Source organism: Phacochoerus africanus, chromosome 13 (assembly GCF_016906955.1).
Source record: "Phacochoerus africanus isolate WHEZ1 chromosome 13, ROS_Pafr_v1, whole genome shotgun sequence".
Taxonomy (NCBI): domain Eukaryota; kingdom Metazoa; phylum Chordata; class Mammalia; order Artiodactyla; family Suidae; genus Phacochoerus; species Phacochoerus africanus.
The window spans coordinates 15,803,835-15,831,261 of NC_062556.1; the positions used below are offsets into that span (position 1 = coordinate 15,803,835).

At 42.6% G+C, this 27,427-nt stretch overlaps 1 protein-coding gene across 5 annotated transcripts; it reads left to right on the forward strand.

Moving 5' to 3' along the window:
• The first annotated feature begins 156 nt into the window (after positions 1 to 156).
• NEK3 (NIMA related kinase 3) lies at positions 157 to 25,543 on the forward strand. 5 transcript variants are annotated; one of them, XM_047756188.1, is made up of 16 exons: positions 157 to 239; positions 2,805 to 2,973; positions 4,747 to 4,840; positions 4,929 to 5,026; positions 7,148 to 7,231; positions 7,811 to 7,878; positions 7,975 to 8,061; positions 10,724 to 10,778; positions 13,626 to 13,826; positions 14,823 to 14,895; positions 17,650 to 17,696; positions 19,967 to 20,069; positions 20,577 to 20,723; positions 20,980 to 21,117; positions 24,148 to 24,274; positions 24,962 to 25,543. In XM_047756188.1, exons 2-16 carry the CDS (start codon positions 2,857 to 2,859, stop codon positions 25,041 to 25,043), a joined length of 1,521 nt encoding a protein of 506 aa, XP_047612144.1. In that variant the 5' UTR covers positions 157 to 239; positions 2,805 to 2,856; the 3' UTR covers positions 25,044 to 25,543. The 5 variants fall into 5 exon arrangements, with proteins under 5 accessions (XP_047612144.1, XP_047612140.1, XP_047612139.1 ...); XM_047756184.1 differs by having other exon boundaries at positions 182 to 239; positions 20,983 to 21,117; XM_047756183.1 differs by having other exon boundaries at positions 182 to 239; positions 20,580 to 20,723.
• The last annotated feature ends 1,884 nt before the right edge of the window (positions 25,544 to 27,427 follow it).

Sequence of the window (27,427 nt, forward strand, 5' to 3'; positions counted from 1 at the left end):
GAACTCACGTTCCGGGGTGAAGGCCCTCCCTCAGTATTGCTGGCATCGTTTCTGAGCGACGAGGAAGAGCAGTTTGAAAACGCGCCCTTCGCAGGCCCGGCTACTCCGAGAAGAGCGCCTCCCGCCCGACCCGGGAAGCTCGCTTCGCCTGAAACCCGAGAGACGACCGGCCGGCCCGCCCCCCGGAAACGCGCCAGCCTCGGGGGCCGAAGAGCCGACTCGGGTCGCGGGGGCAGCGGGTGAGCGGCCTTGCGGTGCCGGGCGGTTAGCCTTCGCGGGAGCGAGCGCGGCGCGCGGCCGGGGCGGGGGCGCGGGCGCGCGAGGCCGGGAGTGGGGGCGCCCACGCGCGGTGGAGGCGAGCTTCCCTCGCGAGCCAGCGCTCTGGGACCCGGGCCTGCGGGGCGCGGGGCAGCTCAGGCGGTGCTGCGAGGCGGAGCGACTTCTCCCAGAATGAAAATCGAGTCTTGCCCGTGGTGCGGTTACCGGGCGCACCTTCTAAGCGTCATCCTACTATTGCATTTGTAAATCACTTTATTAGTTTTTGATCCATATAGCCTGTGAAAGGGCGCTTTTGTCGCCTTCAGAGTGTATGCAGGTCTTTTAATGAGCTCGTAGATGTAAGAGAGTAACAGGGGCAGCCGTGCGCAGAGACGACCAAATGTAGTTTTCAGCCAAGATAAGTCAGTGCTTACTCTTTTTTTTTTTTTTTGGCCTCACCGGAGCAGGTGGAAGTTCCTTGGCCAGGGATTCAACCTGCGCCCAGTGGCGCTGCTGGCTCCGTAGCCCTCTGAGCCACAAGGGGAATCCAGTGGTTGCTCTTGCTGATCAGTTACTGTACATTCATAGAATAAAGACCCAAAGGAAAAAAGAATAAAAATATGGGAAAACTAGGTCCCCTTATCAAATCGTGTAATACCAGGGATCAGTTAGATTAGCGGCAAAGACCTTTTTGCTCTCGGGTCATATACTGAAAGACCTAACTTTCCTTGAAAAGAATTGTTTTTGAAGTTCATGCCTCTGATTTGGTTATATGGAGAAATTATATCTAGAGTTTCCTGGTGATTCTAGATAAACATGAACAAAGTTTTGCAGGTTGCTAGACTGTAGGTTTTGGTTTGTGACTTTTGCTTTATCCACCAAGCTCCCTAGACTTCATGATTCTTTTTGGTGTGATTTTTATAAAAATAAAACACTATGGGAGTTCCCTTCATGGCCAGTGGGTTAAGAATCCAACTGCAGTGGCTGTGGTCGCTGTGGAGTTGCAGGTTGGATCCCAGCAGGGTGGGTTAAGAATCTGGTATTGCTGCACGTGTGGCCTTGGTCTCAACTATGGCTGTGATTAAATCCCTGACCTGGGAACTTCCATATGCCACTGAGTGAGCCATTAAAAACAAACAAACAAACAAAAAACCCCACAATACTACAAGGAAATGTTGTGAAGATCAAGTAAATTCATTGGTGTTTTTTCTGTAATGAGGGGGAAAAAAAGCATCCACTTTCTAAGGTTTAATAATAATAATAGCTGCCATCCTTTTTAGAGCCTCCTGTGTACCAGGCAAAGTGTTAGGAATTCATTCTCTCTAATGTGGTAAGAGATCTAAGTGAGCTGCTTCATCCAGGAAGTGAAAAAGGGAGACTGAAGTTCAAGGACTCACAGAACATCTCTTCTGAGTCCCAGGCACCTTTAACCCAGCATGTCCCCAGAGGAGCCCATGTATCCCTTCCCCAGCCTTTCCCGGCCCACCCCATTCCCACCGCCAGAAAAATCAAACAAAAGCCAGGCATGCAGCCATCATGCCTCCCCTTTTCTCAGGGTAACGGTATCAACATTTGCCCACATAACACCAGAAGCCTGAGTCTACCTTGTCCTCTCCTCCCGACTTGCCCCTCCCATAAGTCTGTCACCAAAAGTCTTGCGGATTCTTTCTACATCTTTCCTTTTTGTTTTCTTCACCCCCATTCTACCACCCCATTCCATTGCGTCATCATTTTCTACCTTTTCTAAGGTAGGAGTCCTGCTCCAGCCCCCTTCCCTCTGCCCTGTCTGGTCCCTTGCTCTGCAGCCATCATGAATAATTTTTCTAGTAGGTAAGTCTGCTCTCTTGGTTAAAACTCTTCCAAGACAGCCCCTTCATTATCCCGAGGTTAAAATCCAGCAAGCTGAACTTGGCTTACCATGCACGACCTTCGGACAAGGGCCTGTCTGCCTTCCCAGGTCTGTTCAGCCCACTTTCTTTTTTATTTCTTTTTTCTTTTTTTTGTTACTCAAATGAATTTATCACATCGGTAGTTGTATAATGATCATAACAATTTGATTTCACAGGATTTCCATCTCACAGCCCAAGCACATCCCCCCACCCCCCTGTTCAGTCCACTTTCAATTCCTTGACTTGAACAGGCTCTCTTTTGCTCTTAAATATGCCATGCCCGCTGCCATTCACACGTCCCTCCTCTTTGCCCAGAGAGCTTCCATTCCTCCTTCAGGTTCCAGTTTAAAGATCATCTTCCTAACCGTCCCCCCCATTCTTCTGCGGGCCCCACCCACCCGCACCCCAAGTCCTTGAGACTCGCCCCCATCCCCCGCCTTTGTGGAGGTCGGCGTTGCCTCTGCTTTGGATTGCGCGTGATGGCCTGGGCCCTGAGAGATTTGCTCCGGATTGTAAAACCTGGCACGGTCCTTAGTGTCCACCTGTTGGGTGAATAAAGGAATACATTGCCCTGTCGTGGTGATTAGAGCTACTCTGATTTAAATCTGCCCTTTGAAAATAAATTTAATTCTCAGATGTTTCTGTTTTTGAATCTAGTTCTAGAGCCCGTGGTGACCGCGGAGGGGAGCCGGCCGCGCGGGCGCCCAGCATGAACGGCTACAGGGTCCTCCGAGAGATCGGGCAGGGCTCTTTCGGCAGAGCCCTCTTGGTTCAGCAGGAAGACAGCAATCGGATGTTTGCCATGAAAGAAATAAGACTTCCCAAGGTCACTGCTAACGCAGTTAGCTCATGTTGAACGTGTACTTGTCATTTACATAGAAAAATAAGTTCTTGAGATCAAAATGGAATTGCTTCTTTGTGCAAAAGATTTAGTTCGTTTAGGCATTAGCTTAACGAGGTCTTGATTATATCTTATGTGGTTCTTAGGATATTGTAATTAACAAAAACAATCAAGGGTTAGGTGGTGATTGCTGTTTATTTTACCTCAATGGGAATAATTTGTAGTAATTTCCAATTTTGCATGCCCAAGGGTGTGGGGAAGCTGCCAAAAAGCAACCCAGGTGCCATATTAATGAAAAAAGGAACATTTTTACATATTACTGTAAAAATACAATGAAGAGCTGAGACCTAAAACACTAACCTTTGGTATCAAGGAACCTATTCTGTGGATTCATTTATGGGTTTTATTAGTTTATAGGTGCTGATTTATGCATAGAGTTGACCCTTGATCAACACAGGTTTGAATTGCCATGGGTCCACTTTTACTCAGATTTTTTTCAATAGTAGATACAACAGTGCTGTCCCATCAGAGAGTGGGTGAAACTGAATGCAGCGCTTCAGATACAGAGGCCCAGTTGTACTGGGAATTTCAACTTCTTGAAGTCAGTGCCCCTAACCTTATTCAGGGGTCATCTTTATTTGTCACTGTGTAACATAGTTGTCATATGAAAAAATCCATGCCATGGAGGCTGCTTAATAATGTTTTGATCAATATTTTAAAAATACATTTCAGGAGTTCCCACTGTGGCTCAGTGGGTTAGGAACCTGACTAGTATCCATGAGGATGCGGGATCAATCTCTGGCCTTGCTCAGTGGGTTAAAGATCCAGCATGGCTGCAAGTTGCGGCGTGGGTTGCCCACGTGGCTAGGATCTGACATTGCTGTGGCTGTGGTGTCGGCCAGCAGCTGCAGCTCCAATTCAGTCCCTGGCCTGGGAATCTCCACATGTCTCAAGTGCGGCCCTAAAGAAAAAAAAATACATTTCAATAAAATTCTCAGAGTAAGAATCGTTATTTCTCACTGCATTCTTGACCTTGTCTAGTGGTTCTCAGGCTTGAGTGGGCCTCAGAATCACCTGGAGGGCTTGTTAAAACAGATTACTGAGCTTTCCCCCCAGCTTCTGTTTGAGGAGGTCTTGGTGGGCCTGTGAAATTGCATTTTTAACAAGTTCCCAGTTGGTGCCGATGCTGCTGGTCTGAGACCCCTTGTGCTGGGACATGATCAATAGTAGTTTCTTAATCATAAGATAGGTCATTCAGGGTTTTACCCTCATAGAGTAAGTTAGGGGATAAACAGCTTTAACAGCTTTGGAAATGTGTGGTCTTTGTCCATCCTTGCTGCTGTAATACCCCAGCGTGTGTGTGTGTGTGTGTGTGTGTGTGTGTGTGTATTTATCTGGACCAGTGGACTGATAAAGTGGTACAAACAGTAAAAACATGAAATCTCTAGTTTTTCTTTAAGGACCTACTATGGTTGGTGGCATACTGGCTCTCCAAGTCAGGTTGTGCTTAGGCTGATGTTTTTTACACTCTATGCTTGTAAATACAGTGTTCACTTACGCATGCAGAATACACAGAGCCAGAGTTGAAAGATTTTTCAGTGTGTTTTCTCGTGGAGTTTGGCAGACTTAGGCTGGTCAAAGTGCAGTGCTACAAAACTGCACCTAGCATGAAATATCCTACAAACTGTTATAATATCGTAGACCCATCTATTTTAAAATGAAGCATTATATTTACACTTTCTTAAAATCTTTTTCTAGTCTCACTCCGAAACACAGAAATCTAGGAAGGAGGCTGTTCTGTTGGCCAATATGAAACACCCCAATATTGTTGCCTTTAAAGAGTCATTTGAAGGTAAATATGAGTTTCCCCCAGTACTTACAGATCTGAATTTGATTCACGGTCACTGCAACTTTCTTATGGAGCCTTGCATTTGTCTTAGCTGAAGGGCATCTGTATATTGTGATGGAATATTGCGATGGAGGGGACCTCATGCAGAAGATAAAACATCAGAAGGGAAAGTTGTTTCCTGAAGATATGGTGAGAGACCAACTTACATAAATTTTCCTCAAGGTCTAAAAGGGACTTTTCTCATGAAATTTGTAAGTTAAAAGGATTACTGTCTGTGATTACCTGTCATATTGATTAGAAATAACTCACTTCTGTATCCTTGCTCCTGCTTAGTGTGTTGTCAGGATGTGACTGCCTGGGATGTTTTTAGGAAGTAAAATAGATATAAGTTAATAAAATATCAAAGAATAACACTTCTGGCGTTCTGCTGTGGTGCAGCCAGCTAAGGATCCGGCTTGTCTCTGTGGTGTTGCTGGTTCAATCCCCAGTCCGAAGCAGTGGGTTAAGGGTCTGGCATTGCTTCAGCTGTGGCATGGGTTGCAGGTGCAACTTGCATTTGATCCCTGGCCCAGGAACTTCCATGTGCCATGGATGCCGCAAAAAAAGGGAAAAATAAAATAAAAGAGAGAGAGAAAAAGAATAACACTTCCATGTTAAGAATTTCAAAATTATATTCCTCATCATATTTTGTATTAGATACTTAAAATTTTTGCTGTTGTATTAAAATTTTAGAAGGCAGTTGGTCTTCTTTTGTATTTCCAGATCATCTGAAGAATGAAGCCTGTATTTCTGTCGTTTGGGGAGTACTTCTCTTAGTCTTTTTCCTTCTGCAGTTTAGCGTATTCCCTTAAAATGCTTACTGCCTTTTTTAATGGAAATTTGCGTATTAAATATTGGAATATTCAAATATGCAGCTTTGTTGGGGCTTAGTTGATGCAGGATATAATGTGTTATGGAAGTATATTGGTATAAATATTGTTCATTTAGAAGTTATGTTGTTGAGGGAGTTCCCGTTGTGGCTCAGTGGTTAACGAATTCGACTAGGAACCATGAGATTGTGGGTTCGATCCCTGGCCTGGATCAGTGGGTTAAGGATCAGGCGTTGCCCTGAGCTGTGGTGTAAGTCGTAGATCCCGCGTTGCTGTGGCCCTGGTGTAGGCCGGCAGCTACAGCTCCAATTAGACCCCTATCCTCGGAACCTCCGTAAGCCATGGGAGTGGCCCTAGAAAAGGCAACAAGACAAAAAAAAAAAAAAAAGTTACGTTGTTGAGATATGGGTTCTGTATTAGGAGGGCAGCCTTGGCTTCAAATGGATGGATCTTTGCAGCAAAATAGAAAAAAAATATATATAGTTTGACATTTAATTGTGGGCACCTGGAAATTCAGAGAACTATTGACTGGGGATTTATAAGCAGAAAATGCTGATCTCAGAGGATTGTTGATAATATAATGAAATCTTTTAATGTTAACATGAATATTCTGAAAAAGTAAAAGAAAATCCACTATAAAAACTTATAGCATATTCTTTTCTAAGTGGTGAACTACCTTTTCATGTATTTATTTAAGAAGTACTTCAGTGGGAGTTCCCTGGTGGCTTAGTGGGTTAAGGGCCTGGCATTATCACTGCTGTGGCTCAGGTGTGATCCCTGGCTAGGAACTTCCACGTGTCTTGGGTGTGGCAAAAAAAAAAAAAAGGAAAGGAAAGAAAAAAAAAGAAATACTTCAATGGCATTCCCTGGTGGCTTAGCAGTTAAGGATTTGGTGTTGTCACTGCTGTGGCTCAGGTTCAGTCCCAGGCTGGGAACTTCTGCATGTCATGGGTGCAGTAAGGAAGGGAGAGAGTGCGGAAGAAAGAAAGACTTCTTTTGGTTGAGTACAAGAAAAACATAGTGAGAGATTTATTTAAATAAATTGTTACCTGGATCATACATAAGGTGATGAAACATGGGATTCATAGCTCTTCTGAATTTCTCCAGGCAACACTGACACTTAGTTAAATTATGTGATTTTTAGGAGTTTTGCACCTATTCTTTTTTTCAGCCACACCTGCAAGCATATGGAAATTCTGAACCGCAGCTGTGACATACACCACAGCCGATCCTTAACCCACTGTGCTGGCTCGGGGTCGAACCTGCACCTCTGCAGGGATCCGAGCTGCTGCAGTGAGATCCTTAACTCACTGCGCCACAGTGGGAATGCCAAGAGTTCTATACTTATGTTATGTAAAACCCAGATGATTTTTTTGGAATTTTGGGTTACCATGAACCAATTATTGTGTTCTTACAGATTTGCATGCTTCCTTTCTTACAGATACTTAATTGGTTTACACAGATGTGCCTTGGAGTAAATCACATTCATAAGAAACGTGTGTTACACCGAGATATCAAGTCCAAGGTAAGTGGAATACATTTGGGGCCTAAAAAAAAGAAAGAAACAAAAGAAAATCAAACCCTGTTGCACTGTCTTCTTCTGTGCTAGCCTCTTTCCTTTGGGGGTGTTTTTACTTAGTTCAGAAGTATTTGTAAGTGTAATATTTATCCTAGCCAAATAAGTTACTACCTGAGAACCTGCCATTGAATCTCTTGGTGTATGTTAATATGTCCCAGTTCGTAGCGAGCACTTACTAAGACCACGTGATCTCAGATGGCAAATGGTTGAGACTGGGGCCTGCCGTCCAGAGCTACCCTGGTGCAGGTTCTCTGGTGGCATCAGGTCTGCTGACACAATCGGAAGCTGCCCCTTAGATTTCTAAGCAGTCATCCTGGATTCCCAAGCAGAGGAGCGTGTGGCTGTCAAGAGGGAGTCTTGTCTCTTTCGTCGTCCTTTTGGGGACTCGGCTGTCAGCATTTCTACCCCTAATCGCCATCATCAGCAGGCTTTGAAAGACAGCTTCTCTCTCTGAGCGCTCTGCCTTATGTTTGGATGGAAGATGTAATCTGAGCGCTGCTGCTGCTGCTTCTTTTTTTAATACAGAATATCTTCCTCACCCAAAATGGAAAAGTGAAACTGGGCGATTTTGGATCTGCCCGTCTTCTCTCCAAGTATGTATGTCTGTTCTATAGCAGTGACAGTAATCAACACATCCATTATTCAGAAATGCTCTGTAATTATTTTGTGCCTTTTTATGTGTCTTTTAGTCCCATGGCGTTTGCTTGCACATATGTGGGAACACCTTATTATGTGCCCCCGGAAATTTGGGAAAACTTGCCGTATAACAATAAAAGGTAAGTGACGTATTTCGTTGGGGCAAGGATGACTGTTGGGTGACAGGCATCGTCGTCTACAGAGGAAGTTTTTAAAAATTTATGTATAGATATATATCTATATATCTATATATCTATATATATATATCTGAAAGCAGTGTAGAATTTAAATTCGCAGGCCTCCATATGTCGTGGGTGTGGCCCTAAAAAGATAATAAAATAAACATAGCAAGGAATGTAGAATACTATTTCAAAAGTCTTGGATAGGAGTTCCCGTTGTGGCTCGGCAGAAACGAACCTGACGAGCATCCATGAGGACGCAGGTTTGATCTCTGGCCTCGCTCAGTGGGTTAAGGATCCAGCCTTGCCGTGAGCTGTGGTGTAGGTTGCAGATGCGGCTCAGATCTGACGTTGCTGTGTCTATGGCGTAGGCTGGCGGCTACAGCTCTGATTCACCCCCTAGCTTGGGAACCTCCATATGCCGCCCCCTCCCCTCAAAAAAGAGTCTAGGCTGTTTTCAACTGTCTCAATCAGAGCTGCGAGGAGCTAAATATAAAGGCTGAAAGTCTAGTCATTTCTGGGGACAGTAAGCATTACATCACTGCTTCTCAAAGCTTGCTGCTCCCGCTATTAAAAATCCCAAAGTGAGAGTTAAAAAAAAAAGGAGTTCCTGTCGTGGCTCAGCAGTGGTAACAAACCCGACTAGGATCCATGAGGACGCGGGCTCCATCCTTGGCCTCGCCTAGCGGGTTAAGGATCCGGCATTGCGGTGAGCTGTGGTATAGGTTGCAGATGTGGCTGTGGCTGTGGCTGTGGCTGTGGTGTAGGCCGGCAGCTACAGGTCCGATTCGATCCTAGCCTGGGAACTTCCCCTATGCCAGGGGTGCGGCTCTAAGAAAAAAAAAAAAATTCTCAAGTGCAAGTTGCAGCCATACCCATTAAATCTGAATGTCTTGGGGTGGGAAGCAGGCATCCGTATTTTCCAGGATCACCAACTGATTCCCACGTGCTGCAAAATTTGGGAACCCCTGGATTACATCATTCGGTTTTACATTTACGGGACTAGATAATAAGCACTTGAATGATAGATTCATTGATTACAAGAAGTAGTATGAAGTCCTTATGATTGGAAACATTTTGTTCTGAATGTAAGAGATAAGTGCCCATGATGGGGTGAGTGGACAGTGGGAGGAAATGTAATGATACAGAAGAAGGGAAATGGCCATCACCCACGTCTATACAATGACCAATATTTTGTTTTTTCTCATCTATTCTCTTTTTCCCCTAAATGTGGCTTATATACTGTATATACGATTTAGCATCCTGCTCTTTCCTTTTCTTTTTCTTTCTTTTTTTTGTCTTTTTAGGGCCATACCCACGGCATACCGAGGTTCCCAGGCTAGGGGTTGAGCCGGAGCTACAGCTGCTGGCCTACACCACAGCCACAGCAAAGCCAGATCTGAGCCTTGTCTGTGACCTATACCACAGCTCATGGCAATGCCAGATCCCCAATCCGCTGAACAAGGCCAGGGATCGAACCCACATCCTCCTGGAGGCTAGACAGATTCGTTTCCTCTGTGCCACAAAGGGAACTCCATCTGTCATATTCTTGGCATGAATTCCTACCAATAGAAACACCTGAAGTCTCTTTGTTATCTTCTGCCAAGCTTCTTTCTGAAAAGGACATGACAATCAGTAGTAAATAGGCTCCTTTAAGAGTCAAACTGACCAAGTTGGAGACAAAACAGCTATCCTGTTTTGTCAGCTATCCAGTTCCTGGGACAACTGAGGAAATTTGAGTTTGGACAAAATATTAGATAATTGTATTGAATTAAGGTTACATTTCTTGGATGTGATCATGGTATTGTATCCCTCTCAGGAGATGCGTGCTGATGCCTTTAGGGGGGAAGTGTTTGAGGTCTGCAGCCTTTTATTCAAGAGGCTCAGTCTAGATGGAAGAGGGAACAGCAGGCAAACGTGGCAAATGTTGATGCCCAGGGAGCCTAGGAAGGGGCATGTCAGCATTTTCAACTTTTCTGTAGGTTTCAAACTTTAAAAAATTAAAAGTTGGGGGAAGCAGTTGATAAAAACCATAGTTAAAAATGAAGAGAATATCATTTAGGAAGAAGTCTGGAGGATGCCAGGTAGGTGGTGAGAATGCTGGAGCAAAGAGCAGGTGCTTAGTTTAAAGAAGGGTGAGCATATGGGACAAAGTGTAGAACTCTCGGTGGAGTTTTGACAAGCTCTTTGATAGAAGAATAAGAACACTGTCCCTCAGAGCCAGCCAGCGGGGCACAGAGCGCTGTCCATCAGGAGGTGTGACCAAGGGCCTGAGCTGTGCCCAGATGGTCTGGGTGGAAGCTGCACTGAGAAGTTATCCATCCATGATGATCTGAGTCCACGGATGTTCCCTCTTGCGCCCAGTACCAAGTGAGACCTGAACCATCTGGATTCGGAGGGGCAGGGCTGGGGAGCAGGGAGTTTTATTGTGAATATTACTGTTAATATCTAAGTGGTAGACCAGAAGTGCCATGTATTTTATTTCAATAGCTGGGAAATACTTGTGATACCTGTCCTTATTAAAGGTGGAGTCATTTTTCATTTTCTGTATTAGAAAATGCGTATTTTTTCATATGATAACTCATAACCCCCTCATCATCACACTGTTTCTTTATGCTTCCAGTGACATCTGGTCCTTGGGATGCATTCTCTATGAACTCTGTACCCTTAAACATCCAGTAAGTATGGTGTGCAGAATGGGAAAAGCAGCCTCTGGTTGGGTCGGGCTAAGTGCCAAGTAATGTGTCAAATTCCAGTTGGTGGTTTGGTTCCAATTCATTGGATGAATTCATTATAAGATTTTCATATGTATCCATTGCTATCATCTCTGCCTTGAACCACTTTTGTAGCATAAACTAATAGAATATTACCATGATTTAGTATTTATATTTCTATATTTTACCTTGCCTTCCTTCCTCCCTCCCTCCCTTTCTTCCTTTTTTGGTGGCTGTTCTTAATATTTTTATTTTGGTAAAATATACGTAACATAAAATTTACCATTTAACCATTTGTAAATGTACAATTCAGTAGCATTAGTTATTTCACAGTATCATGCGACATCACTTCTATCTATTCACAAAACTTTTCCAATAGCCAGGAAAAAGAAACTCTATACCCATCAATAACTTCTCATTCCCTCTCCCTCTAGCCCCTGGTAACCTTTAATCTACTTTCTATCTCTATGAATAGAAATTTGCACATTCTAGATATTTCATATAAGTGAAATTATACATTTTTTCCCTCCTTTTGTGTCTGGTTTATTTCACACACCACAGTGTGTTCAAGGTCCATCCATGTTGTAGCCTGTGTCTGAATTTCATTCTTTTTTATGACTTAATATCCTGTTCTGTGTTTATTCTACATTTTGTTTATCCATTCATCAGTTGATGGACATTTGGGTTTTTTTCACCTTTTGGTTATCGTGAATAATGCTGCTGTGAACATGGGTATACAAGTATTTGTTAGAATCCCTGTTTTCAATTTTTTGGATATATACCTAGGAGTGGAAATGGATCACATGTTAATTGCACATTTAGCTGTTTGAGGAACTGCTAACCTGTTTACCAGAATGTTTATACGTAACTTGTTGCAGTTAGATCTCACTTATTCCAGTTTCTTCTCTAACAGAAATATCATGAAAAAATAGATGTTGCTCTTTTATATTATGTATTATTTAAAGATTTAAAAAAAATAATTTAACAAAAAAAGAGGTTAAACCACTTGCTCTGCTTGTTCAGCAGTTGTTTAGTACACAAAACTAACACTGTGTGGTAATCCCTATCAAGGGTTGGCTCTGTATAGAAATAAATTGTTTCCTTTGGGCACAGATTTGAACTTGGCTCTAGCAAGCCTTTTTACCGATGTGCTTGAGAACACGTAGAGCTCATGAGAGTGGGTGATTAAGAAAAATCCTTCGCAACCACTAGATGAAAGCAGTCCAGATGGAAGGCATGCTCTGTTAATGAGGTTGGCTTTCTTGAATTTAAGTGGCTTGTCAGGCCAGCTGCGTAATTAGAACAATGTGGGGAAACCTGGGAAGAAGGCTGATGCCTAGGTCCATATCAGACTCATTGAATTAAAGTCTTGGAGGGTGTCCTGGACGTGAGCGTGTGTTGTTGTTGTTTTTACATTTTACTTTCAGGCCTTATTTTTTTTCTTCCAGCTTTAATAAGACATGATTGACATACAGCACTATGTAAATTTAAGGTATACAGCATAATGGCTTAAATAACGTACATCATGATGGGAACCTTACAATTTACTCTTCTAACACCTTTCGTATGTAATGGACAGCAGTGTTAATTATATTAATCATGTCGTGGAGTTCCCACTATGGTGCGGGGGGCTTAAGAATCCAACTTCAATGGCTTGGATCTCTGCAGAGGTGCAGGTTAAATCCCCACCCCGGTGCAGTGGGTTAAAGGATCTGGCATAGGTTAGTGGGTTAAAGGATCTGGCAGAAGTCACAGCTGCTGCTGAGATTCAGTCCCTGGCTTAGGAACTTCCATATGCCAGTGGGTGTGGGGGGGGGAAAAAAAAGGCAAAAGCAGTTTTCAAACCTTTAGGAAGCAGAAACTGGTGTAATGGTTAAAAAGCCTGAGGCAAAGCAGTTTCAGTCTTATTTTTCATTAGTGGAATTTTTCCTTTGTTATATTTTTTCCTTTATTATATGTTGATTTTTTCCTTTTTCATATCTTCACTTGTATATATTATATTAATAGGGTAACGCACCTCCAAGGCAGAATGCCATCATGTTCTCACTAAGCATTACCAAGACTGACACCTCATGTTAATTCTAGTATGTTTATCATACGATGAAAACTTTTACAATGTTATTCTGATATGTCATTTTATATCCCACTCTATTACTTGTCAGTTGTAATAACTTCTTTGATGACATGAAAAGTAAAAAGGATTTTGCAATAGAAGTTTAAAAACAGGAGACATCCCCCGTGTATGTTGTCAGGGAGCCAGCCTGGGAGTTTCTGGGGAAGAAGCAAAGAAACGTTGCACTTGTTATAACCCACTGTGCCACAAGGGGAATCCTCTCGTTTGCCTTTTTAAAAAGCCACAGGTGGTGAGTTCCCTGGTGGCCTAGCAGTTAAGGACTCAGTGTTGTCACTGTAGCAGTTCGGTCACTGCTATGACATGGGTTTGACCCCTGGTCTGGGAGCTTCCACATGCCTTGGATGCAGCCAAAAAAAAAAAAAAAGATGAAAGCCTTATGTGTGTGTTACTTTCATTTTTAAAATATATTAAATATGCCTATCTGCAAAAAGAGTGATTGGAGGAATAAAGTTCTCATCAGGCACCGATAGTAAGCCTTCCTCTAGATGGGGACAGCTTTTGCTGTTTATGTTCACCTTTCTCCTGAGCAACCATCAGATTTTGGGGTAGTCCCTTAACAACGCCTCTAAGAAGAAACATTTCTAAAATTAATGCGTATGAATTCAGTTCAGCTGGTATGTTCGTATCTCCATTCTCTTTCCTTGTACCTGCTTTTATGGTTCAATTTTGCTTTCTAGTTCCAGGCAAATAGTTGGAAAAGTCTTATCCTTAAAGTATGTCAGGGGTCCATGAGCCCACTGCCAGCCCATTATTCCTATGAGCTTCAGCATCTCATCAAGCAGATGTTTAAAAAGAATCCTTCACATCGTCCTTCTGCGACTACGCTTCTCTCCAGGGGCTCTTTAGCTCGGCTCATCCGGAAGTGCTTACCCCCAGAGGTATGGTATGTGCGGGATGGACTGTGAACAGTTTCCAGGTGGTTGTTGTCTTTTAAACACAGTTATGTGTTATACATGCTTGTAAATATCCAAATGATAGAGATGTATAAAAAAATTAAAAGTTGATTAACAGGCAGACTATATAGAATAGATAACCAATGAGGACCTCCTGGAATGCACAGGGAGCGATACTCAATATTTTGTAATAATCTGTAAGGGAAAATAATCTGAAAAAGAATATATGTGTATACATAATTGAATCACTTTGCTGTACACCTGAAACTAACACAACTTTGTAAACCAACTATACTTCAATTTAAAAAATAAAGGCCAAAAAAAGAGTTCCCACTGTGGCATACCAGAGTAAGAATCTGATGTTGCTGCAGCTACGGCTTGGATTCAATCCCTGGCCCAGGAACTTCCATATGCCATGAGTGCAAACAGAAATAAATAAATATTTTTAAAAATAAAGGAAAAAAGGTTAAAACTTTCCTCCTCTTCTCCATTCGACAATGCTAGTCCCCGAATGTGATCACGAATATAGTTTATTATTGTTGTTGTTATTATTATTATCCTTCCAGATTTTTTTTCTGGATATATATAAATCTCTATTTGTCTTTCTGTCTAAATTGCATGGATTCTTTCTTTTCTTCTTTTTTTTTTTTTCAGGTGGGCACCTACAGCATGTGGAAGTTCACAGGCTAGGGGTCAAATTGGAGCTGTAGCTGCCAGTCTGCACAACAACTCACGGCAACACCAGATCCTTAACCCACTGAGCAAGGCCAGGGATTAAACGCACATCCTCATGGATACTAGTCAGGTTTGTAATCCACTGAACCACAATAGGAACTCTCTGCATGGATTTTTTTAAATGAAATTTTTACTTTTCAACTTTATTATTGTGGGGAAGAACATTCATTAATATAAATGATCTTATGGCAGTACCTATAGATGAGTGTATTTCACATTTTTAAATTCTTTGCCTTAAATTTTCAGATCATCACAGAATATGGTGAACAGATATTAGAAGAAACCAAAAAATCTAAGCAAAGTACACCAAGAAAAAAGGGTAAGAAAGCTTTTTGTTTGTTTATTTTTTGTGAGCTGCACCATGGCATATGGAGGTTCCCAGGCTAGGGGTCTAATCAGAGCTATAGCCGCCGGCCTATGCCACAGCCACAGCAACACCAGATCCAAGCTGCATCGCGGCAACTCCGGATCCTTAACCCACTGAGTGAGGCCAGGGATTGAACCCGCAACCTCATGGTTCCTAGTCAGATTCATTTCTGCTGAGCCACAATAGGAACTACAAGGAAAGCTTATCTTTTTAAATATAACAAAAAGAAAAAATATAATTTTCAAGTTATCGGAGATGATTTCCAGATATACTCCTCAAATCTAAATTTTCTTTTTGTTCCTTTAGACATAATGCTGTACTGAACCTTATACATTTAGTTTGCCAGGGTTCAAAAAAGCCTAACTTGGAGATTTTAGTGACGTAAAGATTGTTCTCTTTCATTAATAGAGCCGTATTTACTCTAGTATGTTATAGGCCAGGTAAAAGCCTTCTGTGAGTCCACCTAGGAAGCTAACCATGAAAATACATTGCTCATCTTTTAGGAAACTCTATCCCCAAGTTTCCAAAGGACCATCTTATAAACAAAATTTTTCAAAATAGAGTCTTTTCAAAAGTTGAGATTGTCCACATAACAGCTGCACAAAATTTCCATACATCTGTAGTCAATCCTGAGCAAATTTCAAAGTAATTTATTGTCTCCTCGGAAGTTGTCATCTCTTAATTTTTTCTAAGCTTTTTTGGTTCCTTTTCGTTTGCCATCAGTGACTCAGATCTTCTCTCTGAAGACATCCAACAAAGATAACAGATGTGACCAGAAGTTCCAGGGCCAGGGATCGAATCTGAGCTACAGCAACTGTGATGAACTCCACAGCTGCAGCAAGGCCAGGTCCTTAACCTGCTGCACCACAGTGAGAACTCCAAATTTAAAAAAAAAAAATTTTTTTTTTTGTCTTTTTAGGGCCACACCCACAGCATATGGAGGTTCCCAAGCTAGGGGTCGAATGGGAACTGTAGCTGCAGGCCTCTGCCACAGCCATAGCCATGCCAGATCTGAGCCGTGTCTGTGACCAACACCACAGCTCATGGCAATGCCGGATCCTTAACCCACTGAGTGAGGTCAGTATCTAACCTGTGTCCGTATGGATCCTGGTCAGAGTCGTTTCCACGGAGCCACGACAGGAACTCTGTCAAAAAAATTTTTTTGAAGTACTGTTGATTTACAATGTTGTATTCCTTTCAAAAGAAATGTTTCTAAACTATGCTGTTTTCTTAGTTTAATTTTTTGGGTTTTGGCCACACTCACAGCATGGGGAAATTCCCAGGCCAGGGATCGAACCCGAGCCATAGCTGTAACCAGAGACACAGCAACAATAAACTGGATCCTTAACCCACTGAGCCACCAGGGAGCTCCTCTTAGAGTTTAATTTTAAATATTCCTTTTGTAAAAATGTAAACCTTTTTTAGAGCTGTAAACCCTTCAGTCTTACAATTCAGCATTTTCTCCATTACTTAAAACGTAGTCAGTTACCTTCGCTTCAGCAGTTTGTTTTAGTGTTAATTTAGTGTTTAGCGTTAAGTGCTGTTTCATAGCTTTTGTTCACATCCGGGAATAGGGGGAAATTAGTTTTCAAATGCAGGGCAACAACAACAATATAAACAGTTTAAGAAAAGTTTCAAGGTAATGTAGTTTCAAGACAGGGAAGTGTAGTTTTACATTTTCTAAAAAAAAAAAAACAGCCATAAACCACTGGGGAGGGGCCACCATACTGGGATCAGTGTCTGGTGGCATCTCCACCTAGTCTGAAGACAGTGAGACCAGAGCCGTGAAAGCTGTGTGAGCGCAGGGACAGTGTCTTAATTCACTTACTGTTGTGTCCTAGGTACCTGTCATCATAAATGCTCAACAGCAATTGTAAGATGCTGAGTGAGTGGGGAACACAGACTGTAGGCTCTTAGCAGCAGAAAATCAAGCAGGAACTGTCCTCACCCAAAGGACCAGTTTCTGGAGTTCTTGGAGTTCTCGCTGACTCCTGCATGTCCCTCATCTGAGAACAGGCAGCTGATTTCTTGGGAGGGACGCCCGCTCCACCTGCTGTAATTGCTGTCAGGAAAAGCACAGGCTGGGTGGCTAGCTTGTGCTAAAGGCGATAATGTCTGCATATACACAGCATCTTACCTCCTGCTGCCTAAATGGGTTGGACAGAGATGTTTTTACGTTCAGATGTTAATGTTCAGAATAAAACAGCAGGAGTTCCCAGCATGGCTCAACGGAAATGAATCTGACTAGCATCCATGAGTACACAGGTTCGATCCCTGGCCTCATTCAGTGGGTTAAGGATCCAAGATTGCCATGAGCTGTGGTATAAGTTACAGATGTGGCTCGGATCTGGTGGTGGCGGTGGCTGTGGCTGCAGTGCAGGCCGGCAGCTGAAGCTCCAATTCAACCCCTAGGCTGAGAACTTCCATATGCCTCAGGTGTGGCCCTACAAAGACACACACACACACACACACACACACACACACACACACACACACACACACGAATAAAACAGCAGAACAGCCTCTTTTAACAGCTGAGGTGTTTTATTAGCCGACTAAAGCTTGATATCAGTCTCCGGGCTAATGCTTTGGTTCTTTGACTGTAAAAACTTCATTTGTCTTTGTCTCTCTGGCTTTATTAGAAAGAAAATTCACATTAGAAGCTGTCTGTGCTTTCTTTCTATCTTCTCTTTTCTCTTTAATCAGATCCCAGCAGAATTAGGATAGCCTTGGAAAATGAAGCCAGCACAGCGGTAAGTGCTTTAAAGTTAAATTTATAAAACCGTCTACTGGGTACCTGGCATCACTGGGTGCTGTGAGATGTTTGAAGACTATTGCCTGGTCCCTACCGGTCGCTGTGACCCTGCAGTACCAGCCAAGCCGCAGATCAACATTTATTTTATTTTTTTCATTTCTAATCATTGCTGACAAGTGGTTTCAATGTGACAGAACTTGGCCCTGCTTACAGTCATGGAAGTTTTAGCCTGGGTTTTGGTTGACTTGGTTTTTTTGTGGTAAAACACATATACCATACAATTTATCATGTCAGCAATTTTTAAGCATAGAACTTAATGGCATTACTTAACATGGTACTTTTTCATCACCCCAAACGGAAACTCATTAAACCAAAGCTACCAGTTCCTCCCCACCCGCACTCCTGCCCCAGCCCCTGGGAGCCTCGATTCTGCTGTTTCTATGAATTTGCCTACTCTAGGTATTTCAAATAAGTGGGGGAATCATACAGTATTTGTCCTTTTGTGTCTGGCTTCTTTTTGCTTAGCATAATATTTTCAAGGTTCACCCATGTTGTAGCCTGTATCAGAATTACCTTCCTTTTTATGGTGAAATAACATGTAGATAACTATTTTGATTGTGACATTTTTCTCTTAAAAAACTTTTAGTGCCTCTCCATATCCCACAAATCAAGTGGACATATTTCCTCTTGGAATTCAAGGTCCTGTTTGGCTCTAGGCAGCTGTGCAGTTTTATATGACAGCTGCAATTAAGTCATAAATAGTAACCGCCAATCTACTTCCCGGTGTTGCCGCACCCACGCCAGGAACTCGTGTCCTGTTGATAACTTTTTTCTTTCTTCACCATTTTAACCAAACTTTTAACTCCTAAAGGCAAAGATGTGCTGGTAACAAATTATTCAGTTTATGGAATGTACTGGTAATTAAACTTGTAAATTTTTGAATGACTCGGATTGTAAATAAATAACACCATTCCCCATTATTGCTACAAATGTAATATATTCTACTCCTCTCCTTTTTTGTTTGCAAAGTAATATCTGTTTATTTCTAGCTTTATTGAGGCATAGTTTATATGCAATAAAATGTACTCACTTTTAGCATGCAGTTTGATGAATTTTGGTCATTTTATACAGTCCTATGTGTATTACCACAATCAAGACAGAAATCTCATCCCCCCAGTCGAAAAGGCGTTTCATGCACTTAACCTACCAAACATTAAAACTTAGCCTAGCCTAACTTACATGTGCACAGAATACTTACGTTAGCCTGCAGTCAGGCAAAATTTTCCAACACAAAACCAGTTTATAATAAAGTGTTGAATATCTGGTGCAATGTGTTGAAAACTGTACTGAAAGTGGAAAAGAGAATGGTCATCTGGATACGGAATGGTTGTTAAGTGCAGGGTGTTTACCCTGGAGATCAGTGGCTCACTGGTTGCTGTGCTCAGAGCCACTGCCCAGCATCATGAGAGTACCAGTCTCACTGGCCCGGAAAGATCCACATTCAAAATTTGAAATGCAATTTCTGCTAAATATGTATCACTTTCCCACCATCGTTAAGGTTGAGAATCGTATGAACCATTGTAAGTTGGGACCTGTCTGTGCAGCAACTTTATAAAATATCTCATTTTGATATTTCCAGCATGAAAAGCCCAATTCAGCAAACCATATTGAAAGTTTCACTACCCGTTTCCTCTAGAAAGACCTCTCAAATATCTGTTATTTCTAGATATCTTTTCCATATTTGCAGTGATTGATATTGATGGGAGTATTTATGTGGATGACCATTAATATGCATATGTGTTTATGTGCATTATGGGTTTTTGTGGGTTTTTCTTGTCTTTTTAGGGCTGCACTCGTGGCATATGGAGATTCCTGGGCTAGGGGTCGAATCAGAGCTATAGCCACTGGCCTACACCCCAGCTACAGCAATGTGCCATCCGAGTCATGTCTGTAACCTACACCACAGCTCACAGCAATGCCAGGTCCTTAACCCACTGAGCGAGGCCAGGAATCGAACCTGCGTCCTCATGGATACCAGTCAGACTCATTTCCGCTGAGCCACAACAGGAACTCCTATATTATGGTTTTAATTTACATGTCTATGATTATATGACTGTTAGTATACATGTATATTTGGGGTTCATGATTATTAATGTTTAATTCATTAATCTTTATTTAAAATGAAAATAGCTGTCTCTGCATATTTGTTTCCCTTTTTTGTGGCAATTCAAGCATTATTTAATCTTTATTTTTTACTCTCTTTTAAAGCAAAGGGAAGAACTAGGGGGAAAGGGTAGCCACAGTGACATAGAAAGCATTAATACAAACCTGGCTGATAGTGCCTTGAGGAGAGTAAACAGAGAAGAGAAAGGTAAGTTATTCAGATTCTAATCATTATCTTAGTGGGGAGCTGGGGCGTATAGAAGGGTTACCAGTTTCCACGCAACCTTTGCTCATCCAGGAATGTATTTAATGTTACAAGAATATTTTATTTACCTGTTTAAAAAGAGAAAATCGTGTTTATTAATAAAAGCCTTCAGAAAAAAAAAATTAGTATTTGCTGTGCTCTCCGCCATAAAAAAACATAGTATATATACAGTGTGTACCTAAGTCTTCTCTGGCTTTCATTCTTATACATTCTGTCATATGTGAGTATGCACATAGTATTTTTAAAAATTCAGTTTAATGATCAGCTTTATCTTTTCATTTGGATTTTTTTCTTCATTTCCTTTACTACTTCGACCTGAAAGATTATCATTAGGTCAGCGTTTGAAAGAGAAAGACAGTACTTCTGTGTTGTTGTTAGAGAAATATATGTGTGGATGTAGATGAATAAATAAAAGAACATGCTCAGCCAGCCTTCCTTGCCCTTTAAAAGCAGACACTAAAGCAGCCCATCCAAGGAAAGCCAGTTCACCAGCTCCTGTCCGGGGACACTGGGAGAAAAATGTATCTGGTTCCGCTCTCAGAGCTTTGGAAAATGCATCCATTCTCACCTCCAGTTTAACAGCAGAGGATGATAGAGGTTAGTAGTCAGATTGAATACTGTTATTTTATTATAGAACATTCTCTAATAGTTGTTTAATGAACTAGAGGTGTTTTTTTTTTTAATGTCACTCTGAAGGATATTTAGTGCTACACACCAAAGCACTGCTCATACAAGCGAGTAAAACAGTTTTGAGTAGAGGGTAAAATATCATTGGCTCTGCCTGAAATACGATCTGGAAGCTATATGCTGAAAAGCTTTTTTACTTGGCATTCATTTTCTGTCTTTTCCCAAGCAGGTGGTTCTGTAATAAAGTACAGTGAAAATAATGCCCGTAAGCAGTGGCTCAAAGAGACGCCCGAAACCTTGATGAACATTCTGCAGAACGCTGATCTCAGCCTGGCATTTCAGACATACACAGTTTATAGACCCGGTGATTCACGTCTGTTATGTAACTGTGGAAACCCTTTGGCTTTTTTTTTTTTTTTTAATGTGCTAAAGTATATGTAACATCAGATTTACCCTTTTGGGAGTTCCCGTAGTGGTGCAGCGGAGACAAACCCCACTAGTATCGATGAGGATGCAGGTTCAATCCCTGGCCTCTCTCAGTGGGTGAAGCATCCGGCGTTGCCGTGAGCTGTGGAGTAAGTTGCAGAGTCTGCTCGGATCTGGCATTGCTGTGGCTGTGGTGTAGGCTGCAGAGTCAGCTCGGATCTGGCGTTGCTGTGGCTTTGGTGTAGACTGGTAGCTATAGCTCTAATTTGACTGCTAGCCTGGGAACTTCCACATGCTGTGGGTGCCGCCCTAAAAAGCAAAAAAAAAAAAAAAAAAAAACCATTTTAACCATTATTTGTTATTTCCCCAATACATTTTTTTTTCTACTGTACAGCATGGTGACCCAGTTACACATATATACATTCTTTTTTCTCCCATTATCATGCTCCATCATGAGTGACTAGACATAGTTCTCAGAGCTACACAGCAGGATCTCATTGCTAATCCACTTTTCAGTGTGCAATTCAGGAGCACTAAGTACATTCACACTGTGGTGCAGCCATCACCACCGTCGATCTCTGGAACTTTCCCATCTTCCCAAAGCAGGAACCATGTATCCATTAGATAATAGCTCTCAATCCCCCCCCCAGAAATTCTTTGATCTTACAAAGTTATAAAATCATTCATAGCATTGTATTTTTAGGTTTTCTTAAATCTCTTCTAGCCAATCTGATGCTAGAATTAATTTTCCATAGAGCTTCATTCCTTCTGTCCGCTCATTTGTTTGCTCATTTTAATATCATGCAACCACTTTGAAGAGTGTCCTGTTTTTACTGTGCAAATACCCCCCTGCTTTAGTGACCCTGCAGTTCAGACTTCATCCTAGTGCACTTCGAGGAACTTCAAGATTTCTTTGGCTCTGTGCTTGAATTCTATTATATTGAATTCAAGAAAGAACAATTTGGATTTGATTTGTTTTATTGTTTCTATAGACATTTTCAATAAAATCAGACAATATAAACTTTTATGATACTATCCTTAGACATCTAGGCCAAAGGACTATATTAAGGTGTGTATATATGTGTGCATGTGTGTGCAATCTTGATAATTCAGTTACTAAAGCCGCCTGGCTTGGTTTAGGATCTAAGATAAGTTACGCCAGGGAGAGCATGTGATGGAGTGGCAAGTGTCGACTGTATTTATCCCAACAGATTTAGCCATATGTGTTTACTTGATTAAGATTTATTGAGTGCCTAACATATGCTAGGTTGAGGTGGTTTTTTTTGGTCTTTTTGTCTTTTTGCCATTTCTTGGGCCGCTCCTATGGCATATGGAGGTTCCCAGGCTAGGGGTCGAATTGGAGCTGTAGCGGCTGGCCTACACCAGAGCCACAGCAATGCGGGATCCGAGCCGCATCTGTGACCTACACCACAGCTCAGGGCAACGCCGGATTGTTAACCCACTGAGCAAGGGCCAGGGACCGAACCCGCAACCTCATGGTTCCTAGTCGGATTCGTTAACCACTGCGCCACGACGGGAACTCCGAGATTTTTTTTTTTAAAGAAGAAAACATGACTCCTTCCCTGAAAGTTTATCAGTTGAGAGCCCAGCACACAGGCAGATAATCTGAGAGGTTTATCATGTGTTCTGATCGAGTTGTGTGTGGACTGTAATGAGTCTCCAGGCGAGGTGGCTGCAAAAGAGGAAGACGTGAGGGAAGGTTGGTGATCATGACCTTGGTTTCAGCAGTTATCCGTCCTGGTTTTTGTTTCCAGTCCAGCGATGAAGTTTTTGTCGCTTCAGGAAAGTCACTATTTAAAAAAATGTGTCATAGCTCTATTGTGAAAGGATCTTTATAAAGATTTAACCCAGGAGTTCCCACCGTCAGTGGTTAACGGTCCCAACTAGTATCCATGAGGACTCGGGTTCGATGCCTGGCTTTGCTCAGTGGGAAGGATCTGGCGTGGCTGAGAGCTGTGGTGTAGGTCACAGAACGACTTGGATCCTGCGTGGCTGTGGCTGTGGCTGGCAGCTACAGCTCTGATTCATCTCCTAGCCTGGGAACCTCCATATGCCTCAGGTGGGGCCTTAAAAAAAAAAATACACTAAAAAAAAAAAAAAAGCCCAAGAAATAGCAACAACAACAACAACAAAAAAAGACAAAAGACAAAAAAAAAAAAGGGAGTTCCCGACGTGGCGCAGTGGTTAACGAATCCGACTAGGAACCATGAGGTTGCGGGTTCGGTCCCTGCCCTTGCTCAGTGGGTTAACGATCCGGCGTTGCCGTGAGCTGTGGTGTAGGTTGCAGACGTGGCTCGGATCCCGCGTTGCTGTGGCTCTGGCGTAGGCCGGTGGCTACAGCTCCAATTCAACCCCTAGCCTGGGAACCTCCATATGCCGCGGGAGCGGCCCAAGAAATAGCAACAACAACAACAAAAAAAGAAAAAAAAAAGATTTAACTCACATTTTAATGTTAGGTTCTCATTTGGTAAGCAAAAATCTGAAAGTAATTACCATCTGGAAAATTTTTTAAAGGTATGCATGTGGAATTAATTCCCTAATTCGGGGGGCCACGCCCATGGCATGCAGAAGCTCCCAGGCCAGGGATCAAACCTGCACCATAGCAGAGATGACCCTGGATTCTTAACCCACTGTACCACAAGGGAACTCCCAAAGACAACTTTCAATGCTTTAGTATAGATTCTTATATTTGAAGGTTTCAATTGTAGTTTTCTAATTTTTTTTCTTTTGAAGAAAGTGCTATTTAAAAAACGAATACACATACTGATTGACATTTCCTGGGTCTGTCTCATGCCAGAAATCAGGCTGGGGGGAGCACTGTAGAAAAATATGGAGCATGGGATTGCCTTCAATTTGCCCACAAGCATTGGAGGAATTTGGTCCCGCATGCATGAAATAAGTAAATACTGCTCAACGTGGCATAATTTCTGTCAATATTCCTCTGAAGGTGGAGAGGGGTTCTTTAAAGGCCCCCTGTCTGAGGAGACAGAAGCATCAGACGATGTTGATGGAGGTCACGATTCTGTCATCTTGGATCCAGAGAGACTTGAACCTGGGCTGGATGAGGAGGACACGTATGTGTGATATACCCATAGCCGCCGTGCGCGCACATGTCATTTAAATTGTACCTTATTCGTTTCTGGTTTAGGAGAAGCTGGCTATATTACTTTATATCATACACGAATATTTATACCTTGATCTTTTGTCTGGCATGGGTGATATGTTATTATAGAATTCTTGGCTGAGCTGTGTGTTTGTAATTGTTCAGCCTGAAATTTTTTTTTTTTTTTTCTTTTTAGGGCTGCACATGCAGCATATGAAAGTTTAGGCTAAAGGTTGAATCGGAGTTATAGTTGCTGGTCTACACTATAGCCACAGCCACAGCAACACCAGATCCAAGCCACATCCACGACCTGTTCTGCAGCTTGTGGCAATGCCGGGTCCTTAACTCACTGAGGGAGGCCAAGGATCAAACCTGCATCCTCATGGATACTAGTCGGGTTCTTAACCCACTGAGCTGCAATGGAAACTCTTTTTTTTTTTTTTTTAATACATTGGATTTTATATTGAAAAAGTTACAGAGACAATGAAAGGAAGTGATCTTTTGGAAGGCTAACCAATTTTTTCTCTATACAGTTGCCTTAGGGAGGTCATTTTTCAAAAATCTAAGTATTGTTGAGGTGGTGTTCTGCTGTGAACCCACTGACAAATATTTACGGTGTTCCTTCAATGGAAGCTTAATATCTAAATTGTTTTTGCAGGGACTTTGAGGAAGACGACAGTCCGGACTGGGTATCGGCGCTGAAACAGCGAGCTGGCTGGCAAGGAGCGTGTGATGGATAACGCCCAGTGGAGGGTTCCTTAGTCACAGTGAGGGCATGTTTAACATGAGGAATTGATAGTTGGATAATAATTAGCTCATGGGATGTATATTTTCCTTTGGAAACAGGATGAAGAGGGAAACTGAATATTTAAAATTGTTTTGGTTAGTATGATAAGGTATAAAAAAAAAAAATCTAGAACTCCTATGCGTGTTTGAATTCAAAAGAGAAGGCATGAGCGGAATGGATCTGGGGTTTGGCCTTTGCAGTCAGAAATAGAAATTGAATGTGACCACTTACTGCTTGTCTGATGGTGGGAACTTATTTAACCTCTTTGAGCCTGAAGTTCCTCAACTACAAAACGAGGCTAAGAATGCCTGCCTCATAGGGTTGCTGGCCTTGGTCCATTACAGCCGCCCGTAATGTTGTTATTTGCGTTGTTATGCTTTGTGCTTATTACTTTGTAGCTCTTTTTACATCTACTAAAGTTTTGAGCATCTAAATATATTAATTATAATGTAATAATGTGTGTGGTTTTTCAATAAGACCCATTTCTGGGTGACGATCCATGATGTTCAGCAGCTGCCAGCTGTCCTTAAATACAAAGGGATGTACAAAAGAGCCCGATTGGAGGCTCAGCCATGGGAAGAGTGGCACGAGCTACAGATCTTACCAGCAATTGGCAGTCCTGCAGACAAAAACGGAGAGGGACCAAAGGTGGGGAGTTCCTTCAGGAAGTAGCCGACACGCGTGGAACTAATGGGGGGGCAGGATCCCGACATGGATGGGTCACCGTACCACACAAGTGCTGGGGCCTGTCCTTTAATGCCATGCTGCTTTAGTGACGGGAGAATGTTTTACTAAAGAAACAGGCTCTTCCCAGGGGATCCCCCAGGGGCAAGGGTGGGAGCAGCATAAGCCTGGCATGGTATAGGGAACAGTGCTCTAGGAAGCAAGGGGGGGAAATAGTTGTAAAACCACAGTAGGATCATGAATAAGCATCTGCTGAATGTGGAGTACATACTTTTTTTTTTGCTTTTTAGGGCCACACCTGTGGCATATGGAAGACGTTCCCAGGCTAGGGGCTGAATCGGAGCTGCACCTGCCAGCCTCCGCCATAGCCACAGCAATGAGAGATCTGAGCTACGCCTGTAACTTACACCGCAGCTCTCGGCAATGCCGGATCCTTAACCCCTTAGCAAGGCCAGGGATCAAAACCACATCCTCATGGATACCAGTTGGGTTTGTAACCCGCTGAGCCACATTGAGAATTCCCCTTACCTCTTTTAAAGAGTTAAACAGGTTTTTTTTTTTTTAAATCTTAACGTACAAAAACTACACTATAGCCCTCACCCACCCCACCCCTGTTTATACTCAGATGGTTAGTCATCCTTAGTCCCTTTGGGTTTCTGACAGTCTCTCCATCTTCCCTTATTTGTCAGGACCCTGACATTTTTGAGGAGTACTGGTTAGGTGTTTGTAAGAATGTCCCTTAAGAGGGCTTGTCTGATGCTTTTCTCATGATGGGACTGCTTATGCGTGTTTGGGGGAAGGGCACACCCTGCCGGGGAGTGCGCCGGCTCCACGTTATGTTCCTGCTCCCTTGGCTAAAGCAGCGTCTGCCAGAGTCTCCACTGTTAAGTTGCTAGTTTTCCATTTCCGTGTTCTGGTCAGTCACAGGGAGTCACTAAATCTAGCCGATGCTCAGGTGGAGAGGAATTTAGTTCTACCTTTTGAGGGGGGATTATCTGATAATACTAAGTCATTTGTTTTATTGCTTGACTTGTTCCAGCTTTGGCCATGAGGAGTTGTTTCAGGCCAGCTCCTATATCCCTTTGACATGCTTTCATCTTTTTGTGTTTTGAGCCCCTCTTTTCTTTCGGGCACTGCAAGAAGAAGGTCCAGCCTCAGGATCAGCCGTTTCTCAAAGGAGCCCTGGTTCCTTTAATTAGTTTAGAAACCAGGATCTAGATGCTGCGTGTGATGGTCGTTACTGGGATGTCACTGCTTCGAGGCCCTCTCAGCAGACAGCGAGGAAATATCTGTGTGTATTCCGTCCTGTGTGTCTATATATCTATAGGCAACCTCTGCATCTCAACCTCTGCATGCGTCTTAAGCTAAGTATGGGTTCGTTCATATTGATGTCTTGGGCTCTGGTCCAGTACCTCGGGGTTCATTCCAAACCGCCCCGCCCCCCACACACAACGTCTTGCTTTTCTGTAGCTTCTCTCTTTTCTGTTTTCCTTTTTTATGGCCAAACCTGCGGCATATGGAAGTTCCCATGCTAGGGTTTGAATCAGAGCTGCAACTGCAGGCCTGTGCCACAGCCACAGCCACAGCCACACCAGATCCAAGCTGCATCTGTGAACTGTGCTTTGATCTCTAAGGGGTGGAATAGTGTTTCTG

Bases quoted from the DNA above. Each gene is read 5' to 3' on its own strand.
- NEK3 (XM_047756188.1), top strand. From the start codon at position 2,857: ATGAACGGCTACAGGGTCCTCCGAGAGATCGGGCAGGGCTCTTTCGGC. The intron at 7,879-7,974 runs GTATGTATGTCT...TGTGTCTTTTAG, and splicing joins TCTGCCCGTCTTCTCTCCAA to TCCCATGGCGTTTGCTTGCA. The intron at 24,275-24,961 runs GTATGTGTGATA...TTGTTTTTGCAG, and splicing joins GGGCTGGATGAGGAGGACAC to GGACTTTGAGGAAGACGACA.